This window comes from Sinocyclocheilus rhinocerous, unplaced genomic scaffold, assembly GCF_001515625.1.
Source record: "Sinocyclocheilus rhinocerous isolate Xijiao unplaced genomic scaffold, SAMN03320098_v1.1 scaffold623, whole genome shotgun sequence".
Lineage (NCBI taxonomy): Eukaryota > Metazoa > Chordata > Actinopteri > Cypriniformes > Cyprinidae > Sinocyclocheilus > Sinocyclocheilus rhinocerous.
Genome location: NW_015644631.1, coordinates 750,009 through 771,982, shown reverse-complemented (window position 1 = coordinate 771,982; position 21,974 = coordinate 750,009). Strand labels below are relative to the sequence as shown.

At 36.5% G+C, this 21,974-nt stretch overlaps 4 protein-coding genes across 9 annotated transcripts in view; 1 reads left to right on the top strand and 3 right to left on the bottom strand.

The window, feature by feature from the left end:
- LOC107758644 (zinc metalloproteinase nas-14) overlaps positions 1-537 on the bottom strand; it is a 7,776-nt gene extending 7,239 nt beyond the window's left edge. The window contains exons 1-4 of one of the 2 annotated variants that reach the window (XM_016576433.1): positions 427-537; positions 266-319; positions 137-193; positions 11-57 (exon numbers count right to left, since the gene is read on the bottom strand). In XM_016576433.1, coding sequence (XP_016431919.1) covers positions 11-57; positions 137-193; positions 266-319; positions 427-466 — 198 coding nt within the window. In that variant the 5' untranslated portion in view covers positions 467-537. The remainder of the gene's footprint in view (positions 1-10; positions 58-136; positions 194-265; positions 320-426) is intronic. The other variant, XM_016576435.1, reaches the window with a different exon arrangement.
- Positions 538-577: 40 nt separating this feature from the next.
- On the top strand, positions 578-3,480 carry LOC107758643 (zinc finger CCHC domain-containing protein 9-like). Of its 5 annotated transcripts, none has more exons than XM_016576429.1 (7): positions 578-672; positions 1,488-1,834; positions 2,604-2,754; positions 2,843-2,935; positions 3,011-3,079; positions 3,179-3,276; positions 3,368-3,480. In XM_016576429.1, exons 1-7 carry the CDS (start codon positions 600-602, stop codon positions 3,383-3,385), a joined length of 849 nt encoding a protein of 282 aa, XP_016431915.1. In that variant the 5' UTR covers positions 578-599; the 3' UTR covers positions 3,386-3,480. The 5 variants fall into 5 exon arrangements, with proteins under 5 accessions (XP_016431915.1, XP_016431914.1, XP_016431916.1 ...); XM_016576428.1 differs by having other exon boundaries at positions 3,353-3,480; XM_016576431.1 differs by having other exon boundaries at positions 603-742; positions 3,353-3,480.
- Positions 3,481-4,170: 690 nt separating this feature from the next.
- acot12 (acyl-CoA thioesterase 12) lies at positions 4,171-13,570 on the bottom strand. Its single transcript, XM_016576426.1, has 15 exons — positions 13,381-13,570; positions 11,666-11,735; positions 10,907-10,967; positions 10,714-10,815; positions 9,579-9,723; positions 8,443-8,602; positions 8,143-8,262; positions 7,709-7,859; positions 7,248-7,303; positions 7,084-7,147; positions 6,210-6,293; positions 5,993-6,126; positions 5,752-5,880; positions 5,060-5,186; positions 4,171-4,982 (listed from the first exon to the last, which is right to left on the bottom strand). The coding sequence occupies exons 1-15, from the start codon at positions 13,565-13,567 to the stop codon at positions 4,842-4,844; spliced, it is 1,731 nt and encodes a 576-aa protein (XP_016431912.1). The 5' UTR covers positions 13,568-13,570; the 3' UTR covers positions 4,171-4,841.
- A 267-nt stretch (positions 13,571-13,837) lies between these two features.
- Positions 13,838-21,974, bottom strand: part of LOC107758575 (single-stranded DNA-binding protein 2-like) — a 76,566-nt gene continuing 68,429 nt past the window's right edge. The window contains exons 6-17 of the mRNA XM_016576347.1: positions 21,618-21,677; positions 21,200-21,266; positions 20,742-20,812; positions 20,588-20,655; positions 20,435-20,480; positions 20,262-20,297; positions 18,971-19,025; positions 17,685-17,755; positions 17,460-17,538; positions 17,148-17,176; positions 16,751-16,924; positions 13,838-13,906 (exon numbers count right to left, since the gene is read on the bottom strand). Coding sequence (XP_016431833.1) covers positions 13,838-13,906; positions 16,751-16,924; positions 17,148-17,176; positions 17,460-17,538; positions 17,685-17,755; positions 18,971-19,025; positions 20,262-20,297; positions 20,435-20,480; positions 20,588-20,655; positions 20,742-20,812; positions 21,200-21,266; positions 21,618-21,677 — 825 coding nt within the window. The remainder of the gene's footprint in view (positions 13,907-16,750; positions 16,925-17,147; positions 17,177-17,459; positions 17,539-17,684; positions 17,756-18,970; positions 19,026-20,261; positions 20,298-20,434; positions 20,481-20,587; positions 20,656-20,741; positions 20,813-21,199; positions 21,267-21,617; positions 21,678-21,974) is intronic.

Sequence of the window (21,974 nt, the reverse complement as noted above, 5' to 3'; positions counted from 1 at the left end):
TTGGGCTTACTGGTAGCAAGATACCCCCCTCCTGTACAGCATAGTCTCCCTCAAAATCTGTTAAAGACATTGACAAACATTTAATCAGGTCTAAATGCTCTGATGGGTCATGCTGTCGTGTACACAAATGTCTTACCCAGCTGTGTTTCACTTGTCTTTATCAGAGGAGGCGGTCCACTCTTTGGTGAGTATCCTGTGGATAAAAGAAATTGCGTCATATAAATTAAGTTTAGTTGATTTAAAAAAAAAAGCAGCCCAGTTTTACCTTCATCATACTGGATATCAGTGGCCTTCAGCCTATCCACAGGAGTTCCCCACGCTTAAACATAAAAACAGCCTTATTTTAATCTGCTATTACCACAAATGTAAACTTAGAATATAATTAATTTATGAAGAACTTGTGACAGATATGTGTGATCGGTGTACCTTCATAAAGCCATGCAAATAGTAAAATTAACCACAGCATTTTAAACAGTTGCTAACTTGTGGAAACAGGGACACTATTATATGAAACGACTACTAGACAGACGTCCTGGATTTGCTAATTATTTGGCCACCTGGGGCTCTTGATTGACAATTAGTTCTATGAACTTCAATCAATGAGGGCCCGTTTACAACAGCGGTGGGAACCAAAACGCTCATGTTGTAGTTTCATTCCGGACGGTTTTATTGGTAAGACACAGAAAAACACACGTGAACTGTTTTGTTGTTGACAGCTGATATCTGAAGATATTCTTTTGTGGTGAGCGTGTAAAATTAATTTAGTAATTATATGTTTTATTACAAGAGAGAGATTTCCACTAACCAGGAATGTTTTATAGAGATTTATCTGCCGAATGTTCGCCCGTTTTGAAATAACGGGGTATTTTTTTCCCAAAAATCAGTTTTTGATTATGATTGTTCATGCTATCTGTGAAATTTGACCTTGGTCAAATTTAGTTTCTGGCAAATTACCATAGTATCAAAAGTTATTGTTATTGTAAATTAGATACATTTCGGTTTAAAGATGTGTAATAGTTATGTTCTTTCTATATGCTATTATATATATTTTTTGTGTTGTGACAAATACTTAGCTGTATACTATGGTACTGAATGTTTACCATATTCACCATAGTATTTCAAAGCACTTTCATGGTGAACAACATGGTATATTGTCATGGCACTTTTATAGTATATGGATTGTTTGTTAGTATATGGACTCTGGTATATAGGCAGAAATATGGTTATAATAGTTTATATATTATAGCATATAGCAGCGGTGGCGAACTCCGGTCCTGGAGAGCCGCAGCCCTGCAGAGTTCAGCTCCAACCCTAATTAAAACTCACCTGCCTGTAGCTTTCTAGTAACCCTTCAGACCTTGATTAGCTTGTTCGGGTGTGTTTGATTAGGGTTGATATCGGGCTCTCCAGGACCGACGTTCGCCACCCCTGGCATATAGTAAATATGTTATTTATCTGATCATGAACTTATTCTCTCATTCTAACAGAACTCAAAATGACGAGGTGGGCCCGAGCGAACAACGTCCATAAACACAAAGCAGCAGACGCCACACCATGGAAGCAGCTGAAGGCGAGTGGGAATGCAGGAGAAGCAGGAACAAGAGCCGGTGGCCGACACATCCAGCAGGGACCAGGTGTAAAGAAACACAACCCGAAAAAGAAGAAACGAGAGCATGACAGTGACGACGTGAACGGGTTTCTGGAGTATTTAAAGCAGACCGGTCAGACAGGCCGGGACCGGGATCTGAGGGGAGAAGTGGCAACGGCACTGAAGAAAGACGCGCGACGAGAGAACAGACGGATAAAGAGACAAAACACCACAAAGAACAATATGGTGAGGAACTGGATATAACATGATTATCTGGGAAGCGTATAAAAAGGGTAATTGATACTCACAATTATTTTCCGCTCGCAATTCTGAGTTTATATCTCACAATTCTGACATTTTCCCCTCACAATTCATACTTTTCCTCACAATTCAGAGAAAATTGGGAGATATAAACTCAGAATTCCGAGATATAAACTCACAATTTTGAGAAAAAAAGTCTGAATTGTTAGATATAAACTCAGAATTGCGAAGGGGGGAAAAGTCAGAATTGTGAGAATAGTTTCCACCAAGGAATAAAAAAGTAATTACCACCATAATTAAATTCTGAGGAAAAAACTCAGAATTGCGAGATAAACAGTTCTAAGAAATCTCAGAATCACAAGATATAAACTTGCAATTCAAAGAAAAAAAAAAACTTCAGAATTGTGAGATTTAAATTCACAATTCTCAGAGAAAAAAAAAAACTTGATTGTGGGATATAAACACACAATTGAGATATATAAACTCAGATCTAAGAAATAAATTGTGAGAGATAAACTCGCAATTGCAAAGGGGAAAAATTTTAATATTTTGACTTCATGTCACAATTCTGATTTTTTTTTCTGGCAATTCTGTGAAAATATAAACTCCGAATTCTAAGAAATAAACTCGGTTGCGAGTTGAGATGAAGTTGTTGCAATTACATTTTTTACTTTATTATTCAATGGTGGAAATAAGCTTCCATAGATAGTCTACAATGAAATATCTGACACATTTTCTCATATTTTCAATCTAGATCTGCTTCAACTGCCGGAAGCCTGGTCACGGTCTCGCTGACTGCCCACAGGCGGATAACGATGAAGAGATGGGCCGCGGGATCTGTTATCGGTGTGGTTCCACTGAACATGAGATCCAGAGATGTCGTGCTAAAGTGGATCCTGCCATGGGTACGAGTTGAATGAGACTTTTGGACAGAGTGAGAAAAAAAAAATCAAACCTGCTATGACTTAACACATTAATGCAGCTCTTTTCTAGGTAATTACCCATATGCCAAGTGTTTTATCTGCGGTCAGACTGGACATCTGTCAAAGGCCTGTCCTGATAACCCAAAGGGACTGTATGCTGCAGGTCAGTGATTTACCCGTTTAAGCACTAAATATCTGTGAATTTTAACACTCATGTTGTGGTGTTTTGCTCCTGTAGGCGGTTGCTGTCGGGTTTGTGGTTCAGTGGAACACTTTCAGAAAGATTGTCCTGAACACCAGAACTCAAGTGAGTTGATCAGTTAATAATGTGACCATGTCCACTGAAAATCTGGTATCTTCTTCTTTAACTGAAATGGAAACATCTAAGTGAACTTCTTTTTTGCAGCTAATTCCATCACCCTCGGCCGGCTGTCCAATAGAATCAGCGCCGACCACGAGGACGTCCATGTGCCTGTGAAGAAAGCACAACCCAAAAAAGACAAGGTGGTGGTGTTCTGATCCACAGCTGTTTTGAGGGGAAATATAGCAATGGACTATTTAACTGATCGTTGCAATTTAGATTTGCTTTCTGCAGTTATGGACTCACTGGTGATTGACTGTCTTCCTCTGATGTTTTTAGACACAAACAAAAGTGACCCTTCCTGTTTTGAGAGCATTTACTTGCAATTAAAGGTCCTCATGATGAAATTGCCTGAGACTTGTGAACATCACATTTGTGCCTGACTTAGAAATTTAAGTTTTAATCATGATGTTTGTTTTCATTTATATGCTCAAGAAAGAGAAGAGAATCTGAATATGAAAAGCAGCATTTATTTATAAGACACTTTGTACAAATATACTCTATAAAAGAGTGTTGTGAAGTGTGTGCCATATTACTTCATGTAACTTTTGGCCCTCTAGCGGTTACGAATTAAACTGCACGCGTCTTGCAGAAGAACATAATTTGGGTTTGCGCAGATGAATGCGGTTCGCGGAACAGGTTTAGAAATGGATACAAGACATCTTATCAGAGCAGAAGGAATTTTTTTTTGTTATTGCTGTTTTGAGCAATTCCTTGTCAGTTTTTCTCATTCGTTTGTGACAACTTTAAGCTTATTTTCTTTATGTACGGATATGACGTGACACGCACGGGCGAATGACGCATGCGTTCAAGTTGCCGCTAAATCCGTTCCGACTGCTAAATAATTAGTAGGATTATAAAGCATTGATTCTGCAGTATAATACAGAACTAAGGCTACACAATTATGATCCATATCACAATTGTTAATTATTTATATTAATATTACAATACCAATTAATTTTAATTTGACATCAAAATACAACTGCATGTCATTTTCTTCATGTAGCTACATATCCAAAACCATCTGATGACTTTATTCTTGAATTATTTGATTGTTTATACATAAATCTTTTTTTTTATTGACTTCTCACTTAAGGTCTGAACTCACTGTAAATGCAAAACTTGGCTGGAGCCGGTTACCCAACAAACACAGAACGTTGCCTCAACGTAGCCAACCTTTTAGCAACGTTGTAACAACATGGCTAAAAGGTTGTTGGTTCTACGTTGTGTCGTTGAGGCTGTTACTGCGTTGTTTATAAGCCCTAAATACAATGCTGTAATTGACAACTTTCACAATTATTTAATCATCACAGATTTTATCATGGCCTCGGACACTTTGAAGAGTGTGGACTGTGAAAAGGATAATGCATGTTTAGTCATATGATGCATATTGTACCATAGATATTTATGGTTTTATCGGTAGCCTTCAGACCTGTTGACACCAAAGACAAAAATGATAAACTGTCAAATTTAAATAATTGTTCTAATAATACTATGAGAATAGCGAAGTCCACACTACAACTATAATTCTTAATATCTAATACAGATACCATTATAGTTGGCTTTACAGTTATCGTTCTTGGTGTAAATGGGCCTTCAGAAATACATGCAATGCTATAACTGACAATTTTTATGATCACAATCATGGCAGTTGTTATCATAACCTTATTTTTAAACAACTGTACTAGAATTGTCCTAATGTTGCACATCAGAACTGTGTGGTCAGCAAATCTTGCTCCAGAAATGAAATGCAGGACATTGCCGTCTCTTCCATAGATTTGGACCAGCCGGCTATGTTTCCCTCCACATAGGGCAGCACTCCAGAGGTCACCTGGTTGTAGTACGACACCTAGAACAGCAACCAGAAATGATCAGATTGAGCATGAGAGTGATGTTTTTATTGAGTTTCAGATGTTATAGTGGTACCTTGCAGGTTGAATAGCCTATTTCGTGAACGAGGAATCCTGCACATTTAACTTCGCTCCGAATAGAGTTCTCCTCCGGTGGAACTGTTGCCACGGTGACGGACCGGAGTGCTATGACATACGGGTCTCTGTGATGGTAAAAATACAGTTTTGAGCCTCACATTAAAGGAATAGTTCACTTAAAAATTAAAAAATTGCTCAAAAAGTACTTATCCTCAGGCCATTCAAGATGTAGATGAGTTTGTTTCTTTATTGGAAGAGAATTGGAGAAATTTAGCATTACATCACTTCCTCACCAATGAATCCTCTGCAGTGAATGGGTGCCGTCAGAATGAGAGTCCAAACAACTGATAAAAGCCTCCCAATAATCCACAAGTAATCCACACCACTCCAGTCCATTGTTGTGGTGTGTAGATTACTTGTGGATTTCTGTAATGTTTTTTCAGTTGTTTGGACTCTCATTCTGACGGCACCCATTCACTGCAGAGCATCCATTGGTGAGCAAGTGATGGAATGCGAAAATAAATCTCTTCCAATAACAAACATAAACAACAAACTCATCTACATCTTGGACAGCTCGAGGGTGAGTAAAGTTTTAGCAAATTTTCATTTTTTGGGTGAACTATTCCTTTAATAACATTAAAGATTTGTTTATCCAAAACAGAATCACTCATGTTAGCAGTGGAATCATACCCATCTTTGCAGGGTTGCCTTTTAGACAACAGAACCACGAAGTCCCGACTTTTGCTTCCATTGACAGTGGTGCATTTAATGTGATAAATGGTTTCCTCCTCATCTGCTTTCTCGACCTCTTCACAGCTCCTGGAGGACATACGGAAGGATGTAGACTGTGAAAAACTATTTTATGTAATCGCAAAACTTTTAGCACGATACATTTAAGATAGAGGGATGTAACAAACTCTTATTAGCCTACAAATAGTTTTTGTCCCACTGTGGCCGTAATGGCAGGTCAGCGAGCAGCGAGAAAGCATAAAAAGCCGTAGTTTTGACCTTCATCTCAACTTTTAAACTCAGCTTATCTGCCTCCTCATGCACGTAGACTCCTACCTGCAGAACACAAGTAAATTCAGCATGCTAGCCACATACTAGACATAAACAGATGCATCATCTAGAATAAATAAAGTGTTGACCTTATCATTGATGTTACTGGCCTCCCAGCCTCGCTTTCCAGCTAAGACTGTGAGAGCTGCCACGTTGTTATAGCCCAAATACACCTGCAGAGGGCAGAGATGTTACACATACAGAACGTTTGTCCTGCTCAATAACAATGGGTATGTTTGGAATAAGCAGTATGTAGTATGCAGCATGTATACTGTTAAGGGAGCTTTCTGTTTTTCTAGAACACATTGGTTGGGTCCAAAATCTCATACTCTCTGAATATGTACTTTTGAATAAGTAATTACTTTGCAACCAATCAAAGTTACGTTCTATATGATATGAATGTGTAGTATGAATATAATCTGGGTGTATGTGTGACCTTATTAAGTATTAAGTCATCCAGGTACTTCTCGCCTACTGTTTTATGAACACTGTGCATTTGGACAAACTACGCTTTTCACATACTGTTTTTCGCCTACTACTGTATATAGTAGGGAAGTATGAGATTTCAGATGCAGCCATTATGTGGAAAACAGTATCCTATAATGCAACGCGCTCCATTTCATGTCACTAATTAACTGGAAATTATATCAATAATGATATGTAGACTTTTTCATTTGATCACACTTCTAGAAGTGACATTTTTGCACAAAATATTCTAAATCTACCACTCACTGAATTCAACTGGTAGCACACTAGTGTTTGAAACAACGTTTGAAATACTTATCACTTCAGTATCATTTATAATACCTCAATATAATTACAACAATATATTTTTTAAATAAGCAAAATTATTCAGTGTATTATTTATTTATTAAAAGCTAATTATTTTATTCTATTTGAAATCTGAATTTAGGCATTGACTATTTTTTTTTAATGATTATGTTATTTTATTTTTTGTGGTACCTGATTAGTTCTGTCCCAAGGCACAGAAATTGGTCCCTCATTTCCTGAGTACAGAATGTGTTTTCTGGAAAGATAAATTAGGTATGTTTCTTAAACAATGAAGAATTTAAAGATAAAGTTTTCACTTTTACTGATTTTTTGAGAATGTTTTGTACAGAAAGTACCTGGCCATGCGAATTCTCTTCCTGACAACAGCACCAATAAATCGTCTTTCTCCATCCTTAAAAAAATAAAATGATACAATTCATGTGCCTTTAAAGGGTTAGTTCACCCAAAAATGAAAATTAGGCTGTTTTACTCAACCCCGAGGCATCCTAGGTGTATATGACTTTCTTCTTTCAGACGAATCCAGTCGGAGTTATATTAATAATTGTCCTGGCTATTCCAAGCTCTATCGTTGCAGTCAGCGGGTGTTGTAGTAGAGCTTGGAATAGCCAGGACAATTTTTTATATAACTCCGACTGGATTCGTCTGAAAGAAAAAAGTCACATACACCTAGGATGCCTCTGGGGTGAGTAAAACACAGCCTAATTTTCATTTTTGGGTGAACTAACCCTTTAAGTGTGGCTCAGAGCTGTTATATATAATGACTATTCTTGTGTTGCTGAACATGTAAATAACTCACAAGAGTTGTGTAGGTGACATCAGGAAACGTCTTTTTCTCACCGCCACATCCTGGGATGTAATAAATCATGGAGGCGCTGTTGATGTGTCTTGGTGTTCCCTCATTCCACTCCTCACAGTTATACGCCTCCACCCGAACACCCACCTCCACACTGATGCACAGAATAAGAGAACAATGCATTTATAATATTCCTCAGTTTATTAGATGTTAGTATTAAAGTCAATACGAAATCTAAATGTACCCCATTTACTTCCTTAATAAATCTGCCTGGTGTTATTGTAAGTGATGTCCAGTGATGTGATGTGGCAATTACCAAATATGTCATATTACAAATGCATGTTGTCTTTAACAGTCCTGACAGTTAATGCTTCAAAAGAAGGTTGTTTTGTTTATGATTGCACATCTGCAGCAGTCAGGTTATATAGCTACTGTACCTGGTCTGAAAGGCATTATTGACCATCGCTTTGAACACCAGTCTGTCACCGACACTGGACGGACCACGGAATCGAAACATGTCCACAGCTCCGAGAGAAGGATAGTAGCCACACAAACGACTAGGAGAAAAGAAACACACACAGAAGATGAAATACAGATTTATTATTTCCAGTAAAAGAACTACAGTACCCATAATCCCAAGGAGTGATCTAGCCTGGATCCACCATGTAGAAATGCTGTTAGACCAAAGAAACATAAAACTGCCCACGCATGAATACGCATGTTACTGGATCTGGTACCTGGCTGCTACTGTAGCCACGTTCTCCATCCAGGCCATGATCTGTCCTCCAAATGTGTTTCCATGGTGATTGGCGTGTGGCGGCAGCACCAGCTCAATGCTCTCGACCCGCGTGAGCTCAGTCGACACCACGGGCGCGACGGGCTTCCTGCTACACAGTCCTGAAATGTCAACAAATCCTGTTCATTATTAACTTTATCTGCTAGGGCTGGGTTTTGACACAAATTTCACGATTCGATCCGATTCTCATTCACAAGCTTGCGATTCGATTCGATTACCAATTCAATATCGATTATTTCGGATATATATCAGGTACAGTACATACCAAATGTCCTCAAGGAAAAAAAAATCTCTCAACTAATGCTGTAAAATATACATGAGCGTCAGTAATACATTGCTATAATATTGAAGGTTAAAATGGACTGATTTGTTAAAATTACATTAATGAAGTTTTTTAAATAATAAAGTTACAATTACATAATAATATTTCAACTTCAATTCGTTTTTTTTTTATATATATAAACATAATGGTGGCTGTCATAAAAACTTGATGGATTAATTCAAACATAAATGAAACATTGAAGAACAGTAAAATTTATAATGAATATGTTATATGGTGCATATATTTAGCAAAATGCCCCTCTTCTACAGTTTATTTTTCTCTCTGACTAATGAGTTAATGGTCACCGAATATGTTTTTCTGAGGTAAATGTGATATTTTTACCCAGCCCTATTATCTACAGCAGCTTTTTCGAGTGACGCTGTCATGAATGTGTGCGCATTGACTCATGACTGGAACTTCTGATTCCATTGCCAAGTTGTGGTGGCTCTTGTTAAGTCTGTCCTCTGGCTGACTCTATCATGGGATTCTTTCCACTGGAGACACCGAGTGTGTTTGGGCAGTGATTTTAATAGCAAATGTTGCACCATTTGTTCTTTCAGGATTTATTGCCAATGAACAACCAATGAAGTTTGTTTCCATGACTTGGTGAAGCTCTTAGAAGTACAATCTCCTGGAGTAAACTGAGGTGTGACATAATAGCTTGCAGATCACTCAATACACCACCCATCTCAGAACCTCATACGCAGACACTAGTATATACTAATTTAATGACAGAGCTCAAGTAAAGTGCTAACCCTTGTCTTGAAGGTTGTAATAGTCCTTCATGAGGTTCTTGAAGGCCTCTTCGTTGTAGAGACGGAGTCGTCGTCTCTCTGAAGCTAGTGAATATTCCAGCATTTCCTCTACCGAGCCCTGAACGTCCAAGGGTTTCAGAGACACCTGCAGAAATAGATATCAATGAATATTTAGGAACAATTATATTTCTATATACATAAAGTTAAAGCACGAGAGAGGTTGTATGCACATGTTTGTCACTGTTATCAAATGTCGCTGCTCATTGTAGATGTCACAATAAAATTTTGCTGTTTGAGACATCCTACAAAGGTGCTATTTTAATAGTATCCAGTTACAAAATTGACTAATATTGATCTTTAAAACGAATAAATCAAATGTGACACGTTAAGATTTTTACTTGACATTTTAAAGTAATATTCTGGATTTTAAAGATGGATTTAATGAGTATCTGCAGCTACCATTGCACATGACAGTAATGTTCATAAAAATTATATAACAAGTGCTGATATCCATATTAAATTAAAATATTTATATCATGCTGATTGCAGCATTTACATGAAACGACACATATTGGGCTTATATACCCAATATAAACCCAATTTTTGAATTTGTTTGAAAAGAAGTCTCTTCTGCTCACCAAGGCAGCGTTTATTTGATTAAAAATACTGTAAAACCAATAATGTTGTGAAATATTATTGCAATGTAAAATAACTGTTTTCTATTTGAATATATTTGCAAATGTAATTTACTCCTGTGATCAAAGCTGAATTTTCAGCATCATTACTCCAGTCTTCAGTGTCACATGATCCTTCAGAAATCATTCTAATATGCTGATATGCTGCTCAATAAACATCTCTTATTATTATTAACGTTGAAAACAGTTGTGCTGCTTAATATTTTTGTGGAAACTGATACTTTTTTCCAGGATTTTTTGATGAATATACATTTCAAACGGTTGGCATTTATTTGAAATAGAAAACGTTTGTGATATTATAACATTTCTTTAGTCACTTTTGATCAATTTAATGCACCCTTGCTCTTTCAGACCCAAAACTTTTGATCAGTAGTGTAAAATTTAGATTTGACTGGGAACCCAAATTCTAGGGTACCATCTTGACAGAGACGTTTCCTCACCTTGTGTGTTCCTGTTGGTTTGGCGACAAACGTGGAGAAGGCCACGCAAACCTTCTTCGTCACTCCACTGAGCACCTCCTGTACTGTTACATAGATGCCTACCTGATAAAACAGTGACCGGATCAGACACAGGAATGCATTATAGTTATTTCGTTAATATTTAATACTGTAAATGTGTTTCGTCTTGTATTACCTCCATACTGGTGTTGAAAGCCCTGTTCACTCTGGCTTTGATATTGATAACCTGCCCAACCCTGAAATACAGAGAGATATGATATGATAACAGATCAATTTATCACACAACATGAGGTACTCCAGAGGACTTGATCCAGCATTCGCGAAACATAACCTTAGACTTGTCACTAAAATATGATTGGTTTCTAAGACTCTTGTTTCAGGATCAACACGGATGTTCTACTCGGGTAAGTCAAGTTAAAGGAATAGTTCACCCAAAAATGAAAACCAAACCATGTACTCATCAGACCATACAAAATGTAGATGAGTTTGTTTCCTCATCAGAACAGATTTGGAGAAATTTAGCGTTACATTACTTGCTCATTAATGGATGCTCTGCAGTGAATGGGTGCCGTCAGAATGAGAGTCCAAACAGCTGATAAAAACATCACAATAATCCACAAGTAATCCACAAGACTCCAGTCCATCAGTTAACATGTTACTGCATGCTTGTAAACAAAATCCATCATGAAGATGTTTTAACCATTGCTTCTGGCCAAACTATGAGTTGTTTATGTATTATTATAATGTTTTTATCATCTGTTTGGACTCTCATTCTGACGGCACCCATTCACTGCAGAGGATCCATTAATGAGCAAGTGATGTAATGCTAAATTTCTCCAAATCTGTTCCAATGAAGAAACAAACTCATCTACATCTTGGATGGCAAGATGGTGAGTAAATTTTCCTTTAAGTGATAAAGGACACATTCTAGTACCTTACAGTCTCTTCAAACTGGATATCATCCATGGAAGCCGTTACACACGCCATTCCTGCATGTCTTTCAGCTTGAAGGAAGAAATGAAGGAAAAAGACTTATAAGCATGAACCACTATATGAACCATCAAAGATGGGTATACACTTATTGTTCATATTTGCTTGTCACTGTTATTTATATTTCATGTGTCTAACTGGAGCAGAAACAGGAAGGAGATGGAGCGTCTACTATCAGAGAGGACACATGTAAATCATTGATGTGTGCCTTCCTCAAGCCTCTTTTCTTCAGTGGCGGAGAAATATGGATTCACACCAGATTTGTGGGTAAAAGGTAGATGGATGCTAGTTACCTTCCTCCTTCATAGTCCAAAGGTGACTGCTTATCTGAACCTGCTCTGATGGGCTGATAATACACTAGGTTGTTTTGGAAAAAGGACATTTTTACTGCTTCTGCAGGTCAGTCGAGGTTTCGGCGTTCTTGTTTTTGCAATTTATTAAAGATCACCGTGTCATTGGCAAGACTAAGTAGTCATTAAGAAGACTCTTTCATCCAAATGTATTTACAGGATAGGATATTTAAGCAATTAATAATTTACTGCTCAATAGTTACATATTTTAATCTTTGCTATGTACAGGATGATGATGCATATTACTAAGGGAAATAAATGAACATTTGCTGTTTTAGTTGTTGTTACTACACAAAACCATGAAAGGGGGCGATCTTGTCCCACTACTATAGGATTATTAGACGACCGCCTTACATTAGACCAGTGAAGTAAACTTATATTTTTAATTATTATATTTTGAAAAAGTTGTCTTTATTGACACTATCGATTCCTGAAGTTGAATTTTGTGACTCTCACACTGATTTTACTTTGAAGCATTTTGAATTGTATAAAGCGTTATACAAATAAACTTGACTTAAAATAGTAAATCAAATATTTTATATCTAAATGTTTTGACAATTTATCTATAAATTCAATTATTTTAATATTTTAGATAATTAGTTAATAATTTAGACATGTAAAAAGGTATAATAATTTTATAATGATAATATTTAAACGTAATTTTCACATTTAATTATTTACTTATAATAATCAGGGGGGAAAAAACCTATCAAACTCAACAGAACCCCTGAATTACAGAATCTGAATTGCACTATATACTGTAATTCTATTAATTCTATGCAGTCTTATGTTTTTAATTAAACTGATGTCATAATAGCAACAAACTATGCCTCTAGACAATGATTCCACTCAACTGGCCTACAGGTTGTGATGAACAATGAAATATTATATATGAACTGAATTTATAACTGAAATGATTAAATAAAAAAAAAATTAAAACACCATCAACAAGATGCCACAGGTGATCTTCTGTCCTAGTTCTGAAAGGGGCATCTTACACCAATAATCTCACTTTTTAGCCTACTTCAAAATAAAAAGCATTAGTTAGCATACAAATCTAAATGAATTACTGCATCCAAAAATTCCCCAGCAAATAGGCATATCCAATTATCCATTATTATTCATTGACAACATTAGTTTATTAAACCGAAAACTTTTTCATTTGAAATAAATCTTACAAATGTTAATGTGACAGATGGAAAGGTCATGATGTAACCTTTCAATACATTTGTTAAAGGAATCAAACAAGCAACTATCTGGTCACCAACTCCATCCCACATCTGCATCTACAGCACACAGTCCCACTCACCTGCCAGACAGGCGGTAGTGTCCATCCACTTCAGCAGCTGTCCCGCACCCAGTTCTTCCAGGTGGTTTGCATGGCAGGGCAGGACGGACTGGCACATCTGCACCTCTACCGGGCCGGACTCTTTCTTCCGTGCCTTGTCGCAGGATCCGTCCGTGTCTGACATTCCTCTTGAACAGTTCTGATCCATGGGGGCTCGTTCAGAGTTGTGGAGAGTAGAAATAACGGGAGGTCAGCTCGTCTCTCTCTTTTCAAGGCCGTTGCCAGGTGACCTCAACTCTGGCCAACTTGGACGTTCTGTGGGACCATGTGACGTTCGCCAAACAGCCAAGCTGAATACCTGAACTACTGCAAGCTGCAGGACACACACACACACACACACACACACACACCTGTGCTGCAGTTGCTGTTACGACACATAGATTGTGATGTAATCGCCATGTGTGTTAATTAACTTGTTTTATGTGAGAGAGTCATAAAGCTGCTGAGTGTTGACGGACGTAATGTAAGGTGGCAGAATTGAGGAGCTCTGGTGCACCAAAACAGCAAACAAAAAAAGTCAAATTTACACCGACGACGTTCAGTGTTCTGTCAAAAACTGCAGCGAGTGTTTAAATTCGGATTTATTTTGATTGGCCGTCAATATTTTTATCACCCTGAAAAACTCGCTCTGAATGTTGTGGACTTTCGCTATTTAGAGTTAAGGTCTTGTTTTTACACCAACAACACCAAGTGTTATGAAAAAGGCTCGTTCACACCAAAGACGATAACTATAAAGATTTAATAATCATTCTAATTCTATGAGAATCGGAAAGCCTACAGGAAAGCTGTAAGGACACAGAGGAACAATACCGCGATAATCACGTTCAGAGACATTTCTTTCCAGCTGATGAACAATAAAAACAAAAGAACCCAACCAAGAGCTCGAGCGTTTCATTTATATTAAGACTCCACTATTCTCACAGAATAAAAACAATTACTAAAACCTTATCGTTCTTGGTGAGAATGGGCTATTGAGCAATTTTTAAAACTTTATGGTTGGAGTGAACAGGCCTGAACTGATCTAAAATTGTATGACTAGTAACCAATTAGCAATAATACATAATACACAATTAAATTCTACCGAACTGACTAAATCAAATCAACAAAATAGCAACAATCACACCAACTTGTTTTCCCTTTAAAGGAAGTCAAAACATAAGGTGGTGTCTATACAGTAATATATATATATATATATATAAAGATAGTGGAGTTGTCTTTTCAACCACAAAACAGACGCTTAGTTAATGGTAGTTAAGATAGTTAAGGGATCAGCAAACAAACAAGAGGCTGACTGGTTTCCATTATGATATCAGTGACTTTAGTGTAAATTGTATTTTATAATATTTTTATAGATTTATAGATAATTGACTAATAATCTGGCGAATCTAGCTAAACCTTAATCATTTGCACATAAATATTATAAAATGTTAATCTATATATTATAAAAGCTAAAATATGTACATATTTTATCTTGTGTAAACAGACAAATTTGTCAATGAACACTAGCTTAGCACACAAGCAAAATGATTTGACAAAAACATCACAATAATCCACACCACTCCAGTCCATCAGTTAAAGCATTTTTAACTTCAAACCACAGACATATTTCATTAGACTTCTCTGTGTATTTACAAAAGTCAACACAAGGTAGAAAATAAACACTTCACAAAATCAAACATCAAGTAAGTCAAATGAAAATGTTGTACACTCATGATGGGGTCTCTCTCGTAGTCAGGAAAAAAATCAGGGGCAAATGTTATTACAAATAAACACGAAAACAGCTCAGGTATTGTACAGTATTGTTTTAAATAATTCACAGAGACACAGATGAATCAGATCCCCAAGCTATAAAAAAAATTCACATATATAAGAAATTCCGAAGATGTTAATTGATGGACTGGAGTGGTGTGGATTACTGGTGAATTATTGTGATGTTTTTATCAGCTGTTTGGACTCTCATTCTGACGGCACCCATTCACTGCAGAGGATCCATTGGTGAGCGAGTGATGTAATGCTACATTTCTCCAAATCTGTTCAGATGAAGAAACAAAATCTACATCCTGGATGGCCTGAGGGTGAGCAAGAATTTTAGCAAATTGTCATTTTTGAGTGTATATAAAATATGCATAAATACATAATCTTACACACTTCATTTCTTAAATATAAAATGTTATTGTTATAATTGAAAAATATACAAAAAATACAAATATATAAAATAAGCATTACATAAACTCTTTAATGGATGAGTGGCTCTTGTCAAAGTTAAATCACAAATGCACTAGCAGACAGGAAATGACATACACTCTCATTCTGGAAGGGTCTCTCTCGTAGTCAGGAAAAAAATCAGGGGCAAATGTTATTACAAATAAACACGAAAACAGCTCAGGTATTGTACAGTATTGTTTTAAATAATTCACAGAGACACAGATGAATCAGATCCCCAAGCTATAAAAAAAATTCACATATATATTTTAGAAATTCCGCAATAATAATAATATTAATAATAATAATAATTCCACTTGAAATAAAAAAAAAACAAAGCAAATCACAGTTTCTCCGGGTGACACAACAATGGCTGTATAAATAAGTTGATTATTAGAATGACAGATGTACGGAATTATAATTCCCACCCATGTGCCCTTCCTCTGAAAGGACCAGTTTCCTTTTTCCATCAAATCTTCCTTCCTTCCCATATTCACATGCAAAGATTTTCACAAAGAAAACGTAATATAAGAGCAGTAAACGCTGTATCTGTGTACGTCACATGATTAGGAGTGTTTTCAAAACATGACAGAAATATTCTACGGTAACTGAAGCTAGTGCGACGATCTCAGTTCAGTTTCGGAGGACGTTCCTCTTGCGTCCCCCAGACAGTTGGATTTTTTTTTTAAGTATACATATGGAATGGCTGTTCTTCGTAGGCATCGTCCTGAAAAATAAATCTCCTGTATATACAAGCAAAACCTCCAGGGTGCTGATCAGATGGGGCTGCATTGGAGGAGCACAGATGTGTGAAGGCCAAATACAATTACAAACACATTTCTGTTTGTGACAACTCTACCTGTTTCAATAAAATATAAATCAAACTCTCTCGTCGTAATTGATTTTTAGCATTGCGATTATGTCATTTTACGAACTTGACCCACCCCCCCTGCATCTTAATAAGTGTTTACTGCGATAAATCTGTTTACATAGATCTGTCGATTTACATCATATTTCAAGAAAATATGATTTTTGTTTACGTTAAAAACAGTTCAAGTCCATCGTCTTTCTTTCTAGGATCAATATATGTCCTTTCATACACATGCACATGTAACTTTGAGAAACAAACTCTTCCACATCTTGGATGACCTGAGTTTGAGTAAACCTTTAGCACAAATGCACTAGCACACAGGAAATGACATACACTCTCATTCTGGAAAGGGTTGAGGAAATTTCCGCCAATTTCGCCGTCATCTCGAGGAGTTCCAGGCTGGTTGCTCATGCTTAGGTTACCAGGAGAGTTCTGTACAGATAGATAGTGTGATTTTTCAGTCCAATAAGGTTTGTGGATGACCCAACTTGTGTCAATTTACACATTTAAATAATAATAATTATAATAAAAGCTGAACTTTTGACAAGACAAGAAAAAGCGGCCAAAAATGCCCATCTATCATCATGTAATGAATCTGATTAAAATATTTAATAAATTGACAGTCCTAATTATAATGTGAAACAACAACTCTTACCTTGGACATACTGTCCATGTCAGCTGACCCTAAAGAAATAAAAATACAGATTTCTGATATTAAATTATATTGTAGATGTATAGCTGCAAAGGTAGTACTTTTAAAATGCGTGATTAATCTTCAATGACCACAAGGTGGCATAATCATGCAAGGCAAAAAATGACAACAAATCAGTAAATCAAGCATGAAAGCTGCAATTTCACATTGAATTATGACATGCTTTGATACTCTCCAAGCAAAGTAAGTAGACAGCACTCAAAGATGTCCAAGAGTACGTTCTAAAGTGGTTGTTTGTATTAGAGACGCTCTTACCTAATGATCCATTCATGTGATGAGGCTCCATTCCTGCCATGCTGCCCATTGGACCATCTCCACCCGGACCAATAGGGAACTGTCAAACACACACACGGCTCATATAACGTTATTATAAAAACTAGAGAGCAGAAAGTTTTGTCAGTAAAAACAGAATGAACAAATGCAACTCAATGTGAACTGAGATGCATGTGTAAATATTTTAAGCTCATCATGCTCTCTTACATTTTGCCTGTTTCCTCCGGGCGGCACTGTGTTGATCATGGTGTACATATTTTCTCCAGAGTTTGTCGAGTCTGTAGAGGAAGAGCCAAACATGCAAGTGCATCAACAACGTTTCAGCCAATGCTCAACTGATATGGCTGGAAATTGTATTTGGACACTTTTGGTCACTAAAGATGATACTCTCCAAGCAAAGTAAGTAGACAGCACTCAAAGATGTCCAAGAGTACGTTCTAAAGTGGTTGTTTGTATTAGAGACGCTCTTACCTAATGATCCATTCATGTGATGAGGCTCCATTCCTGCCATGCTGCCCATTGGACCATCTCCACCCGGACCAATAGGGAACTGTCAAACACACACACGGCTCATATAACGTTATTATAAAAACTAGAGAGCAGAAAGTTTTGTCAGTAAAAACAGAATGAACAAATGCAACTCAATGTGAACTGAGATGCATGTGTAAATATTTTAAGCTCATCATGCTCTCTTACATTTTGCCTGTTTCCTCCGGGCGGCACTGTGTTGATCAGAGTGTACATATTTTCTCCCGAGTTTGTCGAGTCTGTAGAGGTAAAGCCAAACACACAAGCTCATCAAAAACATTTTAGCTAATGCTCAACTGATATGGTTGGAAAAAGTATTGGACACTTAAGTAAGTATGTAAGTACATAAATATTTCTAAATCTTAAAAAATAAAAAATTATTAAAAGAAATAAAAATAAAAGAAATAAAATGATATACATATATAAATAAATCAAACCCTCAAAAATATTTTAAATACAAAAACATTTATTGTTATAATAGAAAATGTTATATTTTTGAAAGAAAATAATATGCAAATGGTATAATTTAAAAATATATAATACTTAAATATATATAAATTAACATCGTAAACACTTAAACATTATTTAAATATAAGAAATGTATTGTTATAAATGACTAATTATTTAAAAAATAAAATTATATACATGTATATAAATAAAACACTCAAAAACATTTTTTTTAAATATAAAAACATTTTATTGCTATATTTAAAAAAAATCTAACATTTAATAAAAATGTTATTGTTAAAATTATAATATAAAAAATTGCATCAGTATAATTCAAAAATATATTTAAATTAAAAAAATGTGTATATATATATATATATATATATGTGTGTGTGTGTGTGTGTGTGTGTGTGAATTTTGTTTTTATGATATATAATTTTATTTAATTTTTTCCTCTCAATATATCTGTCCATAATTAAATTTAACTATGCATGAAAAACCATCTTCTGCAGTCCTACCTGCAGGGCTAGGCATGATAGGAGTCCCCGGGGGCCCTCCTCCTCCGGGTGGACCCTAAGAAAGAGAAGACAAATGTGGTTCTGAATCTCACGTAACACACAATAATTCGTTATATTTGCATGCACTTGTGCTACGTACAGGTGTAAATGTGAGGACAGTCCTGTGTGTGTGTGTGTGTGTGTGTGTGTGTGTGTGGTTCATGACAGAGGCCTGAGGCCCTTGCTGTGGTCAGCACTGTGCATATCTGCTTCTTCCTCCCTCTTCCCAAATCTAATTATCTCTCCTCCTCTCTGCTGACTCGGCTCTGCTTTCCCGAGAAGCTCGTCTTGTCTGGCTGCTTTCAGTAAGCTACCACAGCTTCCCTTCCACAAATCATCTCAGCAGGGAGTTACTGACAGCGGTTTAACAGAATATCTTGTGTAAATGTCTTAAAATGATGTGTTTAGTCACACTGGGTATCTCAAATGTGCTTCAGTGTATCTGGCAGTGTCTAGCTGTGTGAAGGACTTTCATTTGATATATCACCAGATTTTTAGACGTCTTTCTACAAGCTATATGCCTCATTTAAGCAAATATACATATTTAATATATTACTATATCGAGTAAAAATATCTAAACATTCTTAAATCAAGATACTTTTGCTATAGAAGCAAAATGACTTAAGATATTAAATCTTGTTTTTTGAGGAATCTATCAAAATTAAGTGAGTTTATGCGTAAATGGGATAAGAAAAATAAACTCAGTTCAAAGGGAAAAAAAATTTCTGACCTCACTGGCAGATAATTATTCTTGTTTTAAGCAAAAATTCACTTACTTTTGATCATTTTTTTTTTTCATAAAACAACACTTAAAATCATATGCCATTTTGCATCTCATATAAACTGATCTACAAAATACTATTTCAGTCTTTCTACTAAAATTGAGTAATGATGCTGAAAATTCAGCTTTGATCACAGGAATAAATTACATTTTAAAATATATTACAATAGAAAACAGCTCTTTTAAATTGCAATAATATTTCACAATTTTACTGTTTTTACTGTATTTTTGGTCAAATAGATGAAGCCTTGGTGAGCAGAAGAGCCTTCTTTCAATAACAAAAAAAAATCTTCATTATACCAAACTTTTGAAAGTACAGTACTGTATTAAATATCTTCTAGTAATGACTAGTAACAACATTAATTGGGTTCCACTAATGAGGACGCAGAACTATCTGTGATCTGATGCATGTCTAACAGCTGGACGTGAACATTCATGGCTGTTGTAAATGGAGAAGCTCACAGCACTTACCACATAACTCCCTGGAGATGCCGAGGAGTATGCGACCTTAAATGCCACGTGGATCCGATCAGACAGAAAAAACAGAGAGAAGGTCAACAAATCAGATGCTCTTCAAGTGCAAACATTTACCTACAGCTGTAGTGGCTGACATTTCACAACGACTGATTGGAGAAATGACTCACCGAGTTGGAATTTGGTGGATTTGGCCACGGTCTTCCTCCGGGACCCCTAGATTAGGACCAGACGTGTTGTACTCATTGACTATTTTAAGGCTATAGTAGGAAATAATCTTTTTTGTCAGGCAAGTACTTGTTAGTGTAGCAAGAAGTACGTACATATTCATCCCAGGCATCCCAGGACCCCCAAGAGCATTGAGTGGTGGTCTCATGCCTCCTCCATATGCCTGGAACGAGAGAAAGAAATGTAGTAAAGTGTCTGTGCACAGAGTTTAGATGAGCGATCCAAACATACGGGTGTGATGGATTGTACCTGTGGCCCAAGAGGTACCATCCCTCTGGGCGGAGTCATTCTCTGCATAGCCCCTCCCATATTTGGATGACCTGTCCAATCAAATGATCAGATAGATATTAGTGGTAAACGCATTAGGTGAAGCTGGCAACTTTTTTCAAAAATGCTGGCGGGGAAAGAGTTAATGGTGATTGAAAAAAAAAAACAATCATTGTGTCCAGACTTGATTTTCATTACTGAATTACCATAATGAGAATGAGATTTTCTCGCATTACGATAATTAGAATTCTGGGGGAAAAGCGCTTAATTGTTATGAAAAGAATGTCATCATGGAAAAAAATGGTCCTAAAATAGTCTTCACTTTTTCTTTTTAAAATATCATTTATTTTTCATTTTGATTCAGGTGTTAAATATAACCCAAACATCTCTTTGTGAAATTCCCCTTATAAGATGGTTTAGTTAATTATTTGCAAGCAAACCTTGTTGTCTCGATGGGTCCATACCACTGGGTAATAGCGGCTGGTTTCCAGGGACTCCACCTAACGCCTGAACCAGTAAGATACAGTACAAATGAACAAATTAATTTACTCTTGTCAACATCTTCCAAGCAGGAGTAGATGAGGCCCATTAGGTGCCCTTGGGCTATGACATTAGATCAGGACCCAAAATATCACATTCATGCGACTGAGACAGTCTGACTGGAAATAAAATGTGTAGCCTTAAGCGACAGGAAGGGGGAAAAAAACACATTATTCAAAGGAAATATTAGTCTTGTCTAAAAGTCTATTAGACAAGACTAAAATAAAACATTTAAAGCTCTAATCACTCCATTATGAGTTTGTATTTCTGTATCGAGTTGTCATTGTGTATTAAAATAAAACTGAAATGGAAAGGCACCTGGTTGGGTATTCTCAGAGGAGGTCTGGGGCCGCCAGGATAACGCGATGACATGAAAGGCTAAAAAAAAAAAGAAGAGATACCACGTGAAATCAGCAACTTTGTACTCTAAAGTCAGCATAAAATCAAAATTGAGTAACATTCCTCTAACAGTGACTAAAGCACCATCTAGATAGCCAGCAGTGACCATACTGACCTGTAGTATTTTTTAAGATCAGTACACACAGTGAACTAGCTTTACTTCAGCTCTGGGGGCATTTACTTAAAGGAACACTCCACTATTTTTGAAAATAGGCTCATTTTCCAACTCCCCTAGAGTTAAACAGTTGAGTTTTACCGTTTTTGAATCCATTCAGC

Excerpts from the sequence above, each read along its gene's own strand:
- acot12 (XM_016576426.1), bottom strand. The coding sequence starts at position 13,567 with ATGGATCAGAACTGTTCAAGAGGAATGTCAGACACGGACGGATCCTGC. Across the intron at positions 7,860-8,142 it reads AATAATGCCTTTCAGACCAG|TGTGGAGGTGGGTGTTCGGG; the intron begins GTACAGTAGCTA and ends TCTGTGCATCAG. Across the intron at positions 6,294-7,083 it reads CTTGGGACAGAACTAATCAG|GTGTATTTGGGCTATAACAA; the intron begins GTACCACAAAAA and ends TGCCCTCTGCAG.
- LOC107758643 (XM_016576428.1), top strand. The coding sequence starts at position 600 with ATGAGGGCCCGTTTACAACAGCGGTGGGAACCAAAACGCTCATGTTGT. Across the intron at positions 1,835-2,603 it reads ACACCACAAAGAACAATATG|ATCTGCTTCAACTGCCGGAA; the intron begins GTGAGGAACTGG and ends TTTTCAATCTAG. Across the intron at positions 3,277-3,352 it reads CACAACCCAAAAAAGACAAG|ATTTGCTTTCTGCAGTTATG; the intron begins GTGGTGGTGTTC and ends GTTGCAATTTAG.